The 20749-nt window shown below is 37.6% G+C and overlaps 1 protein-coding gene across 9 annotated transcripts in view; it reads left to right on the top strand.

Annotated features, from left to right (window-relative positions):
* Window positions 1-20749, top strand: part of LOC137235971 (uncharacterized) — a 114352-nt gene that overhangs the window by 23497 nt on the left and 70106 nt on the right. For 2 of the 9 annotated variants that reach the window (XM_067758684.1, XM_067758683.1), the window contains exon 2: window positions 11871-12024. The exons of 5 other annotated variants lie outside the window; for them this stretch is intronic. In XM_067758684.1, coding sequence (XP_067614785.1) covers window positions 11974-12024 — 51 coding nt within the window. In that variant the 5' untranslated portion in view covers window positions 11871-11973. Of the gene's footprint in view, window positions 1-11071; window positions 11088-11493; window positions 11630-11870; window positions 12025-20749 lie in introns of those variants that run through there. 2 more of the 9 variants (XM_067758685.1, XM_067758682.1) reach the window with 2 other exon arrangements.

Raw genomic sequence — 20749 nt, 5'->3', positions numbered from 1 at the left:
TTCTCCGGCGAAATATATATATCTAGTTACGGAAGCGATATCCAACATCATTATTATGTATATATGTATATGTATATATTTATTAAGTCTATGATCGAAAAGGATCTTACAGACTAGATACAAATGAATAGAAAGATATAAAAACTATATAGTCAAACTTATATATGTAATTACCGTGTAAATAATAAAAAAGAAAAAAGATAACAGTGAGATGAATAAATAATAAAAATAAATTACAGCCACAAATCCAGAGAAGACTTGAACGTACTTCTCGACAAAGAGAAATCAAGAAGGAAACTCCCTGAGAGTCTACTAAATACGGTAAGTGCGCGGAAAATCGGGTCAAACATGCAATAGTTAGCTCTACCGACACGCAAGTAAAAGGGCAAGAAAGTACGAAGACACCTATTAAGTACATTAAAATTAACTTTAGCTAGAAGAGCTGAACAATCCAAAGAGCCAGTGATGAGATCATAAACAAACATTAGTAGATGCGCAGCTCTCCGGATTTCAAGAGACTGGAGATTGATAAGTATGCATCGCGAGTAATAGGATGGGGTTGGATCGTCAAAGTTAATAGAAATTAAGCAAAATCTAATAAATTTTCTTTGAACCCTCTCTATTCTGGCAGAGTGGCCACTATATATAGGATTCCAGACAACTGAGGCGTATTCTAATATTGAGCGAACTAAAGAGATAAAAAGTGCCTTCCTGGTATAAGGATCCTTAAAGTCTTTTGCATATCTGCGAAGGATGGCAAGGTTTCTGTAAGCCTTCGGAAGGACATACCAGATATAACTAACGAAGGAGAAAGAGGTGTCGAAGACAACACCTAGATCAATAACTTCTTTGACAGAAGCCAGTGGAACACCTGAAATACCATAGGGCGTGGTATGCAGGGTAGACGACTTGGAAAAAGACATTTGAAAGCATTTTTTGACATTTAAGTAGAGACTATTGGCATTATACCAAGCAACGAGATTATCTAGATCATTTTGTAGGAGCACTGCATCTGACGGGCCATTAATTCTACGAAATATCTTAAGATCGTCTGCATATAAAAGGAAATCAGACGAATTAATGTCATTAATAAAGAGCACAAATAAAAGAGGACCAAGAATGCTACCCTGAGGTAATTGCTGACGTCATCGCCGGAGATCACGAGGGAGCCAAATCTAGACGATCATAGAGCCCGGATCGCGAATAAGAGTCATTCAGATCTACAGTAGCATCATCAAAGTTTGATTTAAAGAAATCAGCAAACAGCTCAACTGTTTCTGGTAGGGAGTGGGAGCGTACACCATTAAAGCTCATGCAGATCGGTATATTCGTCGAACCACGTTTGGATCGGATAAAGTTCCAAAAGGCTTTAGGATTTTCTTTAAGCTCATTTTCGAGCCTACCCATATAGCGATTGTAAAGGAATTTGTCAAGGACATTAAATTGACGCACACTGGTAGTGAACTGTTCTCTGAGAAGGATATTATCTGAATCTGCCTTGAATAAGTTATTGAGTTTGTTACCCTTATTTTTCAACCTCTTAAGAGTTTTATTATAAAAAATAAATGTAAGGCGCGATAACCTCCGAAGAGATCTAAGGCCGAGCTTCTCTTCCAATTTGCGTCGTGCTCCTCTTGATTTTTCCCTACAAATTGGCCGGACGGGACCTACATGTTTTATGCCGACTCCGAACGGCATCTGCAAGGCAGATGAGTTTTCACTGAGAGCTTTTCATGGCAGAAATACAATCGGAGCGCTTGCCAGACACTGCCGAGGGGCGACCCCGCTAAGAAAAATTTTCTTCTAATTGAAAAATCTTATTTCTAAAATTTTGATGTTGCTTTGCCCGGGAGTTGAACCCGGGGCATACGGTGTGATAGGCGGAGCACGCTACCATCACACCACGGTGGCCGCCAAGAGTTTTATTATACCATGGTAATTTATGAAGCCTGGGCCCAAAACGAGGCACTATACTTTGAAATGTTTCAGTCAAATTCGATAAGAAAATATCATAACAAACACTGACGTCATTAGAGGGAAATATGTATGTTTTCCCAGTTAATTTAAACAATACATTGTTCAGCTCAGTAGATCGAAAGTTGAAAGAGGAATTGTCTAAAGCAGCTGACGTAGGGATAGCATCAAAGTTATGTAGATGAATAGCTATTGGTATATGATGCCTATCAGATAGACATACAGGAAAAGTACTCTCAGAGAGTTGATATATTAAATTCTCGTCGACGAATATAAGATCAAGTAACCTCGAGAGAGTATTAAATAAATTATTGATTTGAATCAAATTACAACTGAAGGTATTATCTATAAGGCTAATTTCATTAGAACGCTTGACATTGGTAGGTGTCAAAATTCCATTATATTGAAAATCTGACCAGACAATATCTGGTAGATTGAAGTCTCCAAGTATACAGAAGTTGGCATCAGTATGAGTTTCGCATAAATTAATTAATTTAATTATTCTTAAATCAGAGAGTTGATATCCAACTTCATTCTCCAGACACAATCCAACCTTTTAGAAATTTTGTAAAATTAAAAGTTTTCCAGTTGATCTCCAATGTCAATAATATTTTCCAATTATTATCCTAATTTCGAGAGATCTTGAGAAATGTACAGTTATCAAATGAATATTCAACCCATTTCTCCAGTTGATATCTTACATTATATATGGAGTTGAGGTGGAGTAAAAAAAATCTCCAAGGTGGTACCACCAAAACCAACAGCTGTTTATTGTGAGAAATAAAAACCTGGTCGTTAGCAGTAATGAAGCGTAATTAATCAAAGTTCCTGGGTTCACGCTCCGGTCAAAACAACATCAAAATTTTAGAAACAAGGTTTTTCAATTATTAGACATTTTTCTAAGCCGGGTCGCACCTGGGCAATGTTTAGCAAGCACTCCCAGTGTATTTCTGCAATGAAAAGCTCTCAGTAAAAACTCATCTGCCTTGCAGATGTCGTTCGGAGTCGGAATGACACAAGTAGGTCCCGTCCCGCCAATTTGTAGGAAAAATTAAAAGGGGCATGAATCAAATTGGAAGAGAAGCTCCGCCTAAAATCTCTTCGGGGGCTAGCGTGTCACATTTATTTATTTTTTAAATTATATATATTTAATTTTATTTTCGTGAAAAAACATTTGAGTCCGATTAGAGAACCACAAGTTGTTAATCAAATTTTTTCAAATTAAGTAATAGCATTTTTTGCTTTATAAAAAATTCCCTCTGAGTACGCTATGATTCTCAAGTTAAACAACTCTTGAGACTTTAGAAGTATAGACATTAACCTGGGTCGATTTGCATGGACGAAAGTTAACCTATATCGCGCCATCGATTTTTCGATAGGATTTGGGCTCAGGAAAAAAAGTTCCACTACACATACCCAAAAAAAAAAATTTTCGACCCTGCAAAAAAAAAATCGATTTTTCGAGCAAAATTCTTTTAAATCTCCATAAAAGACATTTTTTTTTTTCAAAAAACTGCATTTACCAATTTTGCATTTGCCAACTGACACGAAAAAAAATACAAAAAAAATGATTTGGAGCCCTGAAAATGAAAAAAATGCATAAAAAATAGTTGAAATTTTGCAGGCTCAAAAATTATTTTTTTGGGTATGCGTAGTGGAACTTTTTTTTCCTGAGCACAAATCCTATCGAAAAATCGATGGCGCGATATAGGTTAATAAATCGACGCAGTCTAATACACATATATAACTACTTTGTTTTTTGTTCTTGTAACTCTCTTTAACCTGTTACATTGTATTATCTTTTTCTAAATTTGAATGTTTGATTTAGTTAGGCTTACTTTGTTAATTTTTATTTTGTTTTGGTTAGTTAATCGTAGCAACTGATGAAGACACTAGGGCCGGGTTTTTCATTACAAGAGTTTGTCAGTTAAACTACGCTTAAACTTATTCTGCAGTTTTTCAGTCTTCTTTAACTGAAGTTTAGGCTAAGTGTAAGCGGCCACTCTGCCAGGGTTAAGATCTAGTTAACCTCCCTGCAAAAATTGTTGAATTACGTGTTCCATTTTCTTCATGTTGGAGTACTCTAACAATAATCCTTTGCAATGCGTTTGCGGACCACCATCAGCCGATCATTGCTCGTTTTTTAACGACAGTGATTACGACACGATGACGATCGAACAGAGTTGCCAAAAGTAAAATGTTGCATGCAAATGACTAACAATAAAATTTTACTTTGGCAACTCTGATAAAATGCAACAGCGCAATGGTTTTATGTATACATCTTATATTAGTTTCTTTATTCACTTATGCGTATGCGTATTATATTAGTTTCTTTATTCACGCAAACGCTAAATAACATAGGAATATTCGTAATATAAAATGTAAAAGTTGTATTGCCCCTCTTCATTTACTTTCATTTTAAATTAAATTCACTTCGATAATTCTTTCCGACACAATTCCTCTTTAGTACTTTGGCATATGATCCTCTGTGGGTGCTCCATGGAGTACTACAGTGAAAGTACTTTGGAAAGTACGCTCACGTATGTACTCTATGGAATACTCACAAACAAAGCGAGAGTGGGATCACCTACTCCTCTCCTAGGACATAACAATGTTAATTGGAGCACATTTTTTGTATGAATACAGATTAGATTTGGAGCAGTCCTATACTCCCAAAGGAGTATTCCTTACATTATTTATAGAGTACTCGCGTTTTTTGAAGGGCTATCAGTTACTTGCGTTCGTGCGAAATGGTGTTGAATATACCCATCAAGCATTTGGGCTTGAGTACCATTAGAGTTCATGTTGATAACTAGGCATGCTTCTAAAATCTCAAAAGTTGTTTCGAAATAGTGGCTCAACTCAACGAGAATCATGGCGTACTCAGCAAAAGGGGGAACTTTTTATAAAGCAAAATATGCTATTACTTATGCTGAAAAAATGTAATTAACAACTTGATGTAGGATCTTCGGTATGGCAGGCCAAGCACGCTACCATCACACCACGGCGACCGCCCATATAGTTTATTCTTGATTAACTACGCTTCATTACTGCTATCAACCAGGTGTATCTTTCTCATTATAAACAGCTGTTGGTTTTGGTACCACCTTGGAGATTTTATTCAACTCCACCTCAACTCGAGATATAATGTAAGATATCAACTGGCAAAATGGGTTGAATATTCATTTGAGAACTGTACATTTCTCAAAAGCTCTAGAAATTAGGATAATAATTGGAAAATATTAGTGACCTTGAAGATCAACTGGAAAACTTTTAATTTTACAAAATTTCTCAAAGGTAGGATAGTGACTGAAGAATGAAGTTGGATATCAACTCGAGAACTATCTGGCTTAAGAATAATTGAATAATGATGTTAGATATCACTTCCGGAACTAGATATATATTTCGCACGATAATTTTTTTCCATGCTTGTTGGGTAAACAAAATCCAGCTGTTGCCTTGTCTACAAATTATCTAGATAATAAAAAACCAATGTTGCTGCACAACACAGCATACAGCAAAGGCGGCCTTAAACTATGGCTGCAAAACTGCTCAGTAGTTTAACTGGAATTTAAATTTGACTAGAGTTTAAGCAAGCTTAGTTTAAGCTTAGCTTAACCAACCACTGATAAACCGGGCCTAGGTATGTGTCGGAACAATTGTTTTGCTTTTTTATTTAACAAAAACAATAAATATATTGTTTAAAAGACTTTAAGGGTTTTCAATTTTATATTGTCGTCAAGTTCAACTCAGTTTGCCAGTTAAACTGCGTTTAAATTTATTCTGCAGTTTTTGAGTCCACTTTAACCAGGATTGTGCCTGTAAACTGTTACGTTGTTTACAGCAATTGTTTACACGTAAACAATGTAATCGTTTACAAGCTAATTGTTTACGTAAACAATTAATTTTTGTAAACAATTGTAAACAATTAATTTTTTTGCCTTTTTTATGAGTCACAAACAATCTACTACTAATTAAGCATTTTCACTATTTTTCAAATAGTTTTCTAAATAAAAAAAACTAATAAAAAAAATACGATTTAATATTTAGTATTTTAATATTTTTATTCATTTTCACTTTCTGATTCTTCATTGTTTTGATCAGTTTTCATTTTATAATAAATAAAATGTAACTTTTTGGACCTTTCTGTTTGACTTGACAGTTTACAATATAAGTTTAAATGACATATGGTGGTAAATGTTTACAATTGTTTACAATGACAGTGTAAACAATCCAAAAAATGTTGTAAACGCACAACCCTGACTTTAACTGAAGTTTAAGCTGAATTTAAGTGGCCCATCTGGCAGGGTTAAACTCCAGTTAACGTATCAGTTACCCTGCAAAAATTGTTGGATTACGTGTTCCATTTTCTTAATGTTGGAGTACTCTAACAATGCTCCTTTGCAATGCGTTTGCTGACCACCATCAGTCGATCATTGCTTGTTTTTTAACGACCGTGATGAAAACACGATAACGATCGAACAGAGTTGCCAAAAGTATAATATTGCATACAAATAACTGATACTAAAATTTTACTATGCCACTCTGATAAAATGCAACCGCGCACTGGTTTTATGTATACATACTATAGTATAGAGAAATATTAGTTTCTTTATTCACGCAAATGCTAAATAACATAAGAATATTCGTAGTGAAAAATATAAAAGTTGTATTGCCCTCTTCATTTACTTTCATTTTAAAATAAATTCACTCCGATAATTCTTTCCGACACAATTCCTCTTTAGTACTTTGGCATATGATCCTCTGTGGGTGTTCCATGGAGTACTACAGTGAAAGTACTTTGGAAAGTAATCTAACGTATGTACTCTATGGAATACTCACAAACAAAGCGAGAGTGGGATCACCTACTCCTCTCCTAGGACATCGCAATGTTAATTGGAGCACATTTTTTGTATGAATACAGATTAGATTTGGAACACTCCTATACTCCCAAAGGAGTATTCCTTACATTATTTATGGAGTACTCGCGTTTTTTGAAGGGTATTTGCCTTCGTTCGCAATGGCGGCGAATATACCCAAAAGCATTTGCGCTTGAGTAGCATCAAAGCTAATGTTGATAACTAGCATACTTTTAAAATCTTTAGGCCCGGTTTTTCAATATAAATTCAACTCAGATTATCAGTTAAACTACGCTTAAACTTATTCTGCAGTTTTTCAGTCTACTTTAATTGAAGTTTAAGGTGAGCTTAAGCGGCCGATCTGGCTGGGTTAAACTCTACTTAACCTATCAGTGATTTGCGTTCGTTAGAAATGGCGTCGAATATACCCGACAAGCATTTGGGCTTGAGTACCATTAGAGCTCATGTTGATAACTAGGCATACTTCTAAAATCTCAATCTTGTGATTCTTTAACTGTGCTCAAATGTAAAATTCAATACTACAGTTTTTTCACGAAAATAAAATTACTCCGAAAGGCATCTGCAAGGCAGATGAGTTTTCACTGAGAGCTTTCCATGGCAGTAATACAAACGGAGTGCTTACCAAACAATCCCGAGGGACAAACCCGCTTAGAAAAACTTTATACTAGTTGAAAAATTTTGTCTTACTGACGCTTCATTACTGCTATCAACCAGGTGTTTATTTCTCACATTAAACAACCGTTGGTTTTGGTGGTACCACCTTGGAGATTTTTTTCAACTCCACCTCAACTCGATATGCAATGTATGATATCAACTGAAGAAATGTGTTGAATGTTCATTTGAGAAGTGTAAATTTCTCAAGATCTCTCGAAATTGGGATATTAATTAGAATATATTAATGACGTTGGAGATCAACTCGAAAACTTTTAATTGTACAAAATTTCTCAAAGGTTGGATAGTGATTGGAGAATGAAGTTGGATATCAACTCGAGAACTATATGGTTTAAGAATAATTAAATAATGATGATATCAATGATATCACTTCCGGAACTATTTATATAAATTTCGCTGGAGAATTTTTTTCATTGTTTGTTGGGTAAACAAAATCCAGCTGTTGCCTGCCGTATCTACAAATTATCTAGATAATAAAAAACCAATTTTGCCGCATAAAAAAGCATACCCCAAAGGCGGCCTTAAACTGTGACTGAAAAACTGCTTAGTAGTTTAACTGGAGTTTAAATTTGACTAGAGTTTAAACAAACTTAGTTTAAGCTCGAGCTTAGAGTTGTTTCCAAACAGTGGCTTGAGAATCACTGCAAAAGAAAAAGGAATTTTCATAAAGCAAGAGCAACATAAAAAAGTTTGAAAAAAGGTTTTTCAATTAGAAGAAAATTTTTCTATACGGGGTCGCCCTTGGACAGTGTTTGGCAATCACTCCGAGTGTATTTCAGCCAGTGAAAACTCATCTGCCTTGCAGATGCCGTTGGGAGTCGGCATAAAACAAGTAGGTCCCGTCCCGCCAATTAAACAGTTTGCATATAACGAGATTACCTTTATCTTCTAATCGTTAATTAAATATTTATATTTCCCAATGACAATTCAATCTTTTCGTGATAGATTTTTGTCACTTCTTGAGCTCAAAAAAAGTTGTAAATGCATGTGCACCTCAAAGAAATTTGACAGAGTTTTCCACTGATGAGGCCATCACTAAATCAAAGCATGAAACTAATTTATTTTATACTAGCTTTTACACGCGGCCTCGCCCGCAAGGAGAAAATAAAATATATGGGGTATTTACGTTAGCCTGCTTATAAAGTTATCTATTTAAAAATTATTTTTGTCAATGTATTTTATTTTTGTAATAGAGTAAACAAAATAATTAAATGAGCTGATAACCTGAAAGGCACGCTTACGTGAATAGTACAATACAGTTTTTGCGAATATAAAAAACACATTTAGTTTTTAAGCTAAATTAATTGATATGATAGGGGTGAAGAAATTACTATTCATAGGACAAAGGAGTGACCCTACAATTAGCTAAGCCAAAAGAGGATTTTTTAGACTAAAATAGTGTTTGCTTTTTCTGGTATTTAGTTGGTTAAAATATTACAAAAGGTGTAATTATAGTTATAACAGATCGTTACAGGATTCATTTAAAAAAATAAGAAATATAACGAAAAAGCTGTGTTAGATATTAACGATAAAACATACCGAATTTTAATTAAGAATAATTTGCAGCAAATCCATGGCCATAAAAGCTCATAATTTTTATGATAATAATAATAATAACAGTAAAAATTAAAAATAACAAAGGTAGCAAAACAATTACAATAAAATTATATTATTACAAGATTACAATACATAGAATTCAATATAACAGATGCAGCGCATTATATACATACATTTATATATTTATCGGTCAATGAATCAAAGAATTGAACAATTATACTGACCAAAAAACAAACACTTAACTAAAGGATATAGGCGCATAGTCAAAGTCAAAATAAAATAAGTTTAAGATTTAGTTGTAGCTTTAATATGTATGGCCACAGTGCTTAATTAAACGCTAAATATTCTCAAATTCATAAAGTATACAGAAGTTGAAAATAAATTTAATACAGAGTTCTAGGGCATGTGTGCTGAAATACCGGTTTCGAAGAGTTCTTAAATGATCCCGGAAGGGTGCAAAAATTATTCCAAAATAGTCCCGAAATGATCCCGACGGTTATCCGGACGCATCCCGAAAATCATCCAGAATTGATGCAGGAAGGGTCCCAAAATCATCCCGAAAAATACCCGAACTGGTATCCGGGAGGCTTCATAAGAAACCAGTCGGATACACCTGACTACAAACCATCTAATGGGTACGGAGTCGCATAACACCCTGGATAACGGAGCCCTCATTTGCACCGGGTGTGGCACGGTTCCCACCTTGAGGCCATGTTTAAAAACCATTTACATATGCCGGACCTAGTAAGGAACTGAGGTACTAATGGCACTGATTTCTGAACTTGGCTAGCACTACCCTCATTGGGGTTTCTGTAGTGTCTATTAACAGCCGGCGCCCTCTGGGAGGGTTCAGCCTAAGAATATTTCACAGTCTCTCTGCGCCATTAGTGATGGCAGGCGCAATTAAGGTATTTTGGTTCTGTTGCTGAAGAGTGTAGGTTTTGTCTTGCTTGGGGTAACATTAAGGCTGCTCGCTGCCGCCCAGGTATGTAGCCTATTAGGCGCACACTTAAGAGTTCGCTTAACGTTGTGTGAAAAATTCTCGGGCAGCGATTTAGTTTAGCACCCCCCCGAGTTCGGGGTTTAACTTGGTATCAAATGAAAGAGGGAGTTCTCCTGATCACAAATATATATATTTTAAAGTGCACAAACTTATAATTTAAAAGTTATTTATTTCTATACAACTTTTATATGTGTATACGTATATATATTTTATGACATTACAAATCTGTGCTGCCACATCTAAAAAACGGAACAAATGCAGAATCGAAATATAACTTATAAAAATACCTTTCATCTGATGTATATATATCTTTAACTTTTCTAGTCTTTATCTACCAAACATTTTAAAAAGTTCTTTTTTGCATTCGTGAACGAGCTGATATTACCTTATAACTCTTATGTTAGCCGATCCAACACCGACTGCGCCATGCACAGTAATTCTGCGTAGAACACCTTTCTGCATAGGCGGCCTTCGGCCGCGCTTATAAAAAATAACCCTGGGCTACGCCATGCCAAGTCCGGGTGTGTGGTATAACCGTGGCTACCGCCACGGCGATGTCCTTCTGCGTAATACAACCTTCTGCGCAGAAGGGTGTACTACGCAGAAGGACATCATCGTGGCGGTAGCCACGGTTATACCACACATCCGGGCTTGGCATGGCGTAGCCCAGAGTTATTTTTTATAAGCGCGGCCGAAGGCCGCCTACGCGGAAAGGTGTTTCAACTTTTCAAAATGAGTAGTAAAAATATATATTTTCCTTTTTCTTTATTAACTGAAAGGTGGTAAGGTAATATTTATATTAGTTTTTTTTGTTTATGTGGCAGCACAGCTTTGTAATGTCATCAATAAAATATATATACATATATATAAATGTGCATGTTGCTACAAAAGCGCGATTGATTTAATAAAAACATTTATAATAAGTAAAAACAATGCAAAAATGAAATGTGAAATATACAAAAATGCAATTTAAATTTATCGTTGCCAATTTATATAGATATGTATGTGGATTAAGGTTTTGAAAGATATGTAAATTTTAATTTAAAGTGCTATGGAAATTTGCAAATTTTAACAACAAATAACTTTTAAATTATAAGTTTGCGCACTTTAAAATATATATATTTGTGATCGGGACAACTCCCTCTTTCATTTGATACCAAGTTTTACCCCGAACTCGGGGGTGCTATTCTAAAATTTTCCCAATTCTCGAGACGGCGATAACAATGTCGTTCGCACATGCCTCTACCTTAACGTAATTTTTATAAGGGCCCGCAACATTATTGCACTGTTTTTGGGGAGCCCTGATTCCATAGGGTTTTAGTTGCTGTTGGCAATGCTATGACATAAGCAGGGGGATTGTTTTAAAACAGATGTCTAAAATGAAGAAAGCAAATGTTAACAAGGGGTGGTTTACAAAACTTGCTCTTTTCGTTACTTTTTATAGAATTTTCACTTGAAAATTGTAGTGAGGAGTTATCGAAGATAAAGTTGATAAATATAATAATAATGTTTTTGTCAAATGTTTTTATCAACTGACAAAAAAGTAAATTTAATGGCTTAGCAAGATTAATAAGTTTACCTGTGAATAAAAGCATCATAAATCGATTTCAGTAAAGCTTGTTAATTAAGTATCAATACACAAAAAGTTATTGAGTAAAATATGTACCTACATAAGCGCCCAGTTTAATCGCTTAAAACAGAAAATATGCTTTTATAATCGTACATATATGTAGTAGGCTTTTACAAGAAATTATATATGTACATATAAAAATTTCATCATATAGATTAACGGTCAACATCAACATATGGATGAAATCAATTGGTATATAAAACATATTTGGTAAAATCCAATTACTCAGTTTGCAGATACAGGAGGAACGAGAAACGATGTTTCTCATTGTTATTTTAATATTTAGTGGATTCGATATGTCAACAATGGTAAGTTTTTTCTCGTGGATGTGCATTCGTATGTAACTTTGCATGAAAACGAGTTTTCACACCATTTTCGTTTTTATTAATATTCGAAAACTTTTTTTCCTCGCCTCACTTCTCGCTTTTCATTCCCCTGCTCTCCTTCTCGGGATGAGGTGCCTGACTATTGTCTATCTTTGTATCAAGATTCATTCAAAGGCAATTAAAAAATTAAAAAGGTTCTGCTCACACCCTCTTTTTAAAAAAAAATTTACCCGTATATCCTTCATAAAGAACTTTCTAGAACAGCAGTCATTACTTGTAGGTTATTTCAATGCTAGATTCTTATTAGATTTAAAAAAAATTAGAATGAAAATAAATTAAAATAGAAAACAAACTTGAGTTAATAAAATGCAAATAAAGTGTTCTTTAAAGTTATTGTAACGAATTTAGGGAAACAACGCTTATTTTACACCTTCTACTAACGTTCGTATCGCTAAACTGTTGAATAAATAACTCTGATATTCAATAATGCAAAATGGCCTTTATTAAAGTACTTCACAATAACACTGATACTTCACAACCAATAGCTTGCTTAAATCAAATTGATTGACTACTCAGCTTGCGCTCTTTTATACTCTCTGCAGCTTCATTCGCATATTTCTACTACAGTCTAAACGTTTCGCCTGCCAGAACTGCTGTACATATCTCCTTCTTAGCTATATACATGTATATTTGAAGTTTATGCGTTTCTCATAATCATATGCGTGTGTATGTGTAGCAATTTTTGGCTAGAAGCATGGTTCAATTATGTACAGGTTGGCTCATCTCATCAGCTGATTTTATTTATGTCATTGCATGGTCGAAGCGATTGTCAAAAGGAGATGGCAAACTCAAAATGAAACCAACACATTGGCAACATTTTACTTACACATACAAAAACTGCTAAGTTTTATGTTTCCATTCCATACCATTCGCACCAACACCAATACACAGATTTTGACAATTTGAACAGACATATTTTGTTGCTTTACAGATGAGCCAACCTGTATATAGTTGAACCATGGCTAGAAGTGTGTGCGCGTAATATCTCTTCGTGCCTTATATACATGTATGGGTGTAAATGATGATTGATGTGTTTATGTACACAGTGTGACTCGCTTCTATGTTTTTGTGTTGGGAGTTTATTACTAGTGATGGTAATATTCGTCACACCGCCCTCCACCTAAGTCCCGATCAGACAAATCTCTCGACCCAACCGCTGCTAGCCTCTCCAACTGAACCACCCTTCTATTTCGTGGTTTCCCAATTGTTTGTATGCGGTAGATGGTATCACTGATCCTCTTCACAACTTTGTACGGGCCTTCCCAATTGCACCAAAATTTGGATGGTACACCTTTCCGCCAGTTAGGGTTGTATATCAGTACAAAATCTCCCTCCAAGAAACCTTCCGAATTATTGTTCTTGTCGTACCTGTGTTTCATCCTACTACTCATTATCCTGGACCGTTCCCTTGCACTCTGTTGTTTGGCCAATGAACTACTTCGTAGGGCTTGATCTTGACGAATTGGCTTTGCATAATCAGTATCGTGTTGACGTTTCACAACAGTAGTGCGCGCTGGCTTGCAACCACCCTTGCATTCTTTCTTGAAAATTATTTCCTTCGTTTTAGTGCCTCCATTATGGTTTGTCAATGCCTGTGTTTTTCTCGCAGGTACCTTCGGTTTTGATTTGTTTGGCCCATTCGTTCCATCAACCCTTGCCCGATCTGCTGCCTTTGACTTTTGTGGTTTTTGTCGAATCTCTTTCATCAGAACTCGTTTACTGCTGAAACCTTGCTCAAAACTGAAGTTAAGTGGCACATCCTTGTTCTTATACTGCCTAATCCTTCTCTGCATATAGATCCTGATGTCATAGTCAACTAAGAAATCCGATCTCAACGATCTATGCCGCAACGAATTTGTGTAGAACCATGACCTCCCCAATTAAGACTTCACACACCACTTCTCCCTGTACTTGTTTATACTCGCCAGTAATCGTACGCAATCTTGTTGCAGATAATGGCTCAACTCTCCTGTTGACCAAATCAGATCGGATTAAAGAATGAAGTGCGCCCGTATCTACAGTCAGTATACGCTCCTTGCCATTCACATTTCCTTTGACGGTAATACTGCTCGATTTCCTTCCAGTTTGCGAGATAGGTATCACACGACATTCAATAACTGGGGCAAGTTCTCGATCTTTACATCTGACTCGCTCTTGCCTATCTCCTCCAGCTTTGCGTTTACGACCAGCCAAGTTGGAACTACGATGACCGGTGCTGCAATGACGTGCAATGTGACTTGGGTTACCGCACTTGTAACACTTCATAACTCCGGCATTTTTCTGTTGTAATCCCTTCAGTGCTTCCAAAATTGTGTCTACGTAATCTGGTCTTTCCACTTCTACGCGATGGGCTTTGTATGCGGGCTTACTCAAAAGTGACGCTGTTTTCTGAGTCAGTGCATGGGATATCGTTCCAGCAAATGTTGGCTTTGGGTTAGCATATGTAGCTCGTTTCGTTTCGACATCCCGTATTCCATTTATGAAGCTTTGAATTTAAACCCTCTCGGTGTATTCCACGGCTGCATCTGCATTTGCAAGATGAGCCAACATTTCAACATCCGACGCAAACCCCTGCAACGTCTCATTCGCTTTTTGGTAACGATTTGGTAACTCAATTTGGTATATCTCCTTTCTATGCTCGCTTCCATATCGTCTCTCGACAGCGGCCATCAATGCTTCATAACTGTTCCGTTCGTACTCTGGAATAGTCTGTAAGATTTCAGTGCTTCCAACTTTATCTTCAGCATTCCAGTTGTTCACTGCTGACGTCTTCTCAAATTGAAGCTTGAATACCTACCTGGAAAGGAGCAGAGCCGTCAAAAGATGGAGTTTTTACCTTCGGATTGCTCGCTGGAACAGCTGGGCGATTTAGTTGTAACTGTTGCATAAGACCTTTCAACGCTTCTATCTCGGCATCAATTTTGTTCTCGAGTTGTAAAATTTTTGCATCCTGCTCTTCCAGTTTCGCAAAGAGCTGCGATGATACCTGTTCCGAAATTTGTGTCGACATTCCAGATATACGTGCCTCTTGCGCTTCCAGTTGAGATGACATATATGTCTTCTGTTCTTCCAATTGAGATGACATTTGCGACGCCATTTCTGAAATGCGTGCCTCCTATGACTCCAGCTGAGATGCCATTGTCGATGTTTGTGCAGATATTGTGCTCGTCACTGTCTGCGGTGTTTCGTTTTTTCTTCCATTTTTGTTGTTTTGTCGCTATCAGAATGAAAGACATACTCGTCAGCATTGATTCCTTCAAATACCATAGCTACACTTAGTCGTTTTTGTAGCTGGGATTTATTGCCAGTAGTAGCCAATCCACGGAATTCCAACTCCTCCTTGAGTTGGTGGATCGTCAATTCACTCAACTGTGCCATGTCAAAGTTGTATTCCCAATCTTCGGAATTTATTCAACAATTCCTCTTCTGACACCAATTGTAACGAATTTAGAGAAACTCCGCTTATTTTACACCTTCTACTAACGTTCGTATCGCTAAACTGTTGAAGAAATAACTCTGATATTCAATAAAGCAAAATGGCCTTTATTAAAGTACTTCACAATAACACTGATACTTCACAACCAATAGCTTGCTTAAATCAAAATGATTTTTTAACTACTCAGCTTGCGCTCTTTTATACTCTCTGCAGCTTCATTCGCATATTTCTACTACAGTCTATGTAGACATTTCGCCTGCCAGAACTGATGTACATATCTTCTTCTTAGCTATAGATATTTGTAGTTTATGCGTTTTTCACAATCATATGCGTGTGTATGGGTAGCAATTTTCGGCTACAAGTGTGTGCGCGTAATATCTCTTCGTGCCTTATATGTATGGTGTAAATGATGATTGGGCGGCCGCCGTGGTGTGATGGTAGCGTGCTCCGCCTATCACACCGTATGCCCTGGGTTCAACTCCCGGGCAAAGCAACATCAAAATTTTAGAAATAAGATTTTTCAATTAGAAGAAAATTTTTCTAAGCGGGGTCGCCCCTCGGCAGTGTCTGGCAAGCGCTCCGATTGTATTTCTGCCATGAAAAGCTCTCAGTGAAAACTCATCTGCCTTGCAGATTTGCAGATGCCGTTCGGAGTCGGCATAAAACATGTAGGTCCCGTCCGGCCAATTTGTAGGGAAAAATCAAGAGGAGCACGACGCAAATTGGAAGAGAAGCTCGGCCTTAGATCTCTTCGGAGGTTATCGCGCCTTACATTTATTTATTTTTTTTTAAATGATGATTGATGTGTTTATGTACACAGTGTGGCTCGCTTCAATGTTTTTGTGTTGGGAGTTTATTACTAGTGATGGTAATATTCGTCACACTATTATCAAATTACTTAAATAGATAGGAACGTAAACACAATCCATAGGGCTATTATAAGATGGAGAGAAGTTTTCAACATAACGTCGAAAGATATAGAGGTTATAATAATTGGACGTTGTGGCAGCGCACTGTCCTCAAGTGGCCCTATAACACCAGGCTAATCCTGTTCATTCTTTTTTTATTTTTAAACGGTTTTATTTAGGTTGACTTGACAGGCTGCACGGCTGCACGGCCGGCCGTTGTGAACGAATTTTGTAATTAAAATTTAAGTAACTTCCCGATAACCTACAAGCTTAAAACTTGGAATATCGTCGCTAGGTGGCGCATGGATCGATATATTCACAACAATCGTATTTGTGATCCGATTTGGCTCATATTTGGAACTTATAATGCATACAATAATAGAAATGGACCTATGAAAAAAATCGCCGCTAGGTGGCGCATGGAAAGAGATATTAATAAAAATCGTATTTATGGTCCGATTTGGCTCATATTTGGAACACATAATACATACAAGAATAGAAGCCGACCTATGAAAAAAATCGCCGCTAGGTGGCGCAAGGATCGAGGTATTCACTAAAATCGTATTTGTGGTCCGATTTGGCTCATATTTGGAACACATAATACATATAAGAATAGAAAGCGACCTATAAAAAAAACGCCACTAGGTGGCGCAATATCGAGATATTAAAAAAATCGTATTTGTGGTCCGATTTGATCCATATTTGGAACAAATATTACATACAGTCCGGTAGAAGTGACATCAAAATATTGTAATGAATATTATTAGCACTAAGGGGTACTGTCATCTCTAAGCCGATGCTAAGCAGTGACGTGAATGCACATCAATAATTCAATCATTATGTCTACACATATGTACGTACACGTAGCGGAGAAGCAACGCGCAAACACATGCAGATATCTTATCTGAGATATGCAATTATAATTGTGGAAGTGTCGCTCACAAACACACGCGCATATGAGAGATATACACGTACATCTGTAGTTATAATTATAACAGATAACCAACTAGTAGATTCTAGAACAGAAGCGCCTAGAAGATGCAAGGAGGAAATCTAAGAGTATAAAAGACAGCAACGGTAGAGGCACTACAATCAGTTTCGATTAAGCACGCTATCTGTCGGGCAATAGTAAAGTTATTTATTGTGAAGTACTTGAATAAAGGCCATTTTGCATTATTAAATATTGGAGTTATTTATTCAACAGTTTAGTGATTCTAACTTAGCAGAAGGTTGCAAATAAGAGGCTTTGCAGTAAATTCGTTACAATATGTATATGTTTTATTGCGCAGCCTTGTAATACTATTAAGCACACAAAACAAACAACAACGGCATTTCAAGTCAACAGCTGGGTATGTAATGTTCTTCTTCCAAGACACTAGTGGATTTCTTGACATTTCTATCCGCATCGGCATCTATCCCATACTTCAAATCAGCTGGCAGTCGAAGGTCATTGCCAAAAATTACTTTTGCGGGAGTTTGGCCCGTTGTCTCAAGTACTGCCGATCGGTAGGCCATCAAGAATAATGATATGTGTATATCCCAGTCCTTATGGTACTTGTCTACTACTACCCTTAATGCTCCTCCAATGTTCTATTGAAACGTTCCACCATACCATCGGACTGAGGATGCAATGCAGTTGTCCTTGTTTTCCGAATGCACAACTTCTTGCACATTTCTTGGAACACAGCTGATTCAATATTCCTGCCTTGGTCAGAATGTAACTCCATTGGTATCCCATACCTTGCAACTCAATGGTTTGTAACCACTTCTGCTATTGTTTCTGCTTGTTGGTTTGGGATTGGGTACACCTGTTACACCATTTACAGAAATAATCCATAACCACCAGTACGTATTTGTTTTCGCGGTTGCTAATAGGAAATGGTCCTGCGACATCCATGGCGATCCTTTCAAATGGTGCACATGAAATATACTGCTTCATCTGGCCATGACTTCGTGTTTTGGGCTCTTTCGCTCTGTTGCAAACCTCGCAGTTGGCAATCCACTCGGTGACCGACTGACTGCTACCAACCCAATAGAATATCTGCTTAATTTTCTCGAGCGTCTTCGTGATTCCAAGATGACCTCCACTTGGACCATTATGCAGCTCGCTGAGCACATCAGGAATCCTCTTTCTGGGAACAACTATCAGTTTCTTCTTGCAATTACCATCCTCACTCTCCCATACTCCTTGCCTTCATGGCAACCGGATATCAATTCTAAACTGTTCCACTGTGCCCAATATGACTTCGCAATGGGACTCCCTGCTGACATCTCTTCTCTGTTTGGTCTTTCGTTTCATTCGAGTCCTTGCATAACACGTGACAGATCTGTATCTTCTAGCTGACACTTAGCTGTTCCTTGTCCCATTCATCTGTACATGTTTTAGTCATTAGCCTGACATCTATAATGTCTTCTTTAGCCTCGGCCTTTGAACAGTGCTTGCATTCCAAACTACATGGTCTTCGGGACATTGCATCAGCATTTCCATGGGTACTACCTTTTCGATGCTCAAAGGAAAAGTCATAGCTTTGTAGTCGCTCGATCCATCGTGCCAATTGTCCTTCCGGATTACGGAACTGCAGAAGCCATTTCAATGCTGCGTGATCTGTCCTGACGCGGAATTGCCAAAGACCATCTCCGACGCTAAAGGCTGTTTTTTCTTTGTCTTCCTCCTTCACCTCCACTTGCCAGTAGCCACTTTTCAAGTCCAGTGTGGAAAACCATTTCGTACCAGAGAGCGAGTCCAGAGTGTCGTCAATTCTTGGTAATGGGTAGCTATCCTTTTTCGTAACGTCGCTCAACTTGCGGTAATCCACGCAAAATCTTATTTTCCCATCCTTCTTTACAAGTACCACAGGTGAGCTCCATGGACTAGCTGATGGTTCGATGACGCCGCTGTCGCTCATTTCTTGTATGATTTGACTCACAACTTCCCGCATCGCCAGTGTAACACTACGTGGAGCTTGACGTATCGGCCTCGCTTCTCCAGTGTCAATTTGATGTTTCACAACATTGGTGCGTCCTGGCTTGGAACCACCGTGGTCAAATATGTTTGCGTACTTTGGTAGCAGTTGCTTCGCCTTTCTCTGATAATCTTGATCTAGCCCCTCTGTCTATGCCGTGATGTCATTTGAAAGATTAGTCTTGCTAGTTGAAACGTGTTCCTGGAGCTGTTCACAGTTAATATCTACTTCAGCCTCTTGACATCTTCCCAATATAGCTCCTTTTGTCAGTTTGAGTGGTGACTTGAACTCATTGAGTACTCTTACCGGAATACGTCCATCTTGTTTTGTCATAGCCAGGGTTTTTCCTACAAGTATGTTCTGTGTTGATTTGTTTGCTGCTTCGACAACCCAAAATTTGTTTGTCCCACAATCTCCATCAACCTTTGGCCAGTAGACTGCTTCTGATTTTGGTGGTATTTGCTGACTCTCTTCCACCAGCACTCGTTTACTGCTGTAGCCTCTCTTGTAGCCGAAATTAAGTGGCACATCCATGTTCTTATATCTCATCGTCTCGCGTTACATGTCGATCTTGATGCCTTGGTCGATTAAGAAGTCCACTCCAATTATGATTTCATCAACAATCTCTGCCACTATAAAATTGTGTACTACTGTGACGTTCCCAATTGCGACTTCACATGATACTTCTCCTAGAACCGTGCTGTCTTCTCCAGTGGCTGTATGCAATATTGCTCCATGCAATGGTATTATTATCTTGTTGACTAAATCCGCTCGAATGATGGAATGAGATGCAGTCCTATATACAGTCAGTAAACGTTCCTTTTCATCCACATGTCCTCCGACATTAAGATTGTTTAACCTTCTTCCAATTTGTGAGATAGAGGTTATGGGGCATTCAATTGAGGGAGCCAGCTGTCGCCCTTGCGGCTGACTCGCTTTAGTTTAACGATTGAGTGGACTTGGAGATTTGCTCATCTCCTTCAGTTCTGCGTTTACGGCCACCCACATTGTTGGAGCTATTGGGACCGGTGCTGCAATGTCGTGCAATATGACTTGAGTTGCCGCACTTGAAACATTTAATAACTCCGGCATTTTTCTGTTGTGATCCCTTCAGTGCTTCCAAAATTGTGTCTACCCAATCTGGTCTTTCTACTTCCACACGATGAGATTTGTATGCTGGTTTACTCAATAGTGAGGCAGTTTCCTGAGTCAATGCATGTGATACCGTTTCTGCAAATGTTGGCTTTGGGTTTGCGTATGTGGCTCGCTTCGTTTCGACGTCCCGTATGCCATTTATAAAGCTCTGAATTTTTACCCTTTCGGTGTATTCCACGGGTGCG

Source organism: Eurosta solidaginis, unplaced genomic scaffold (assembly GCF_040869045.1).
Source record: "Eurosta solidaginis isolate ZX-2024a unplaced genomic scaffold, ASM4086904v1 ctg00001119.1, whole genome shotgun sequence".
NCBI classification, from domain to species: Eukaryota; Metazoa; Arthropoda; class Insecta; order Diptera; family Tephritidae; genus Eurosta; species Eurosta solidaginis.
The sequence above is the reverse complement of the archived record's forward strand: the minus strand, read 5'-3'. Positions and strand labels throughout refer to the sequence as shown.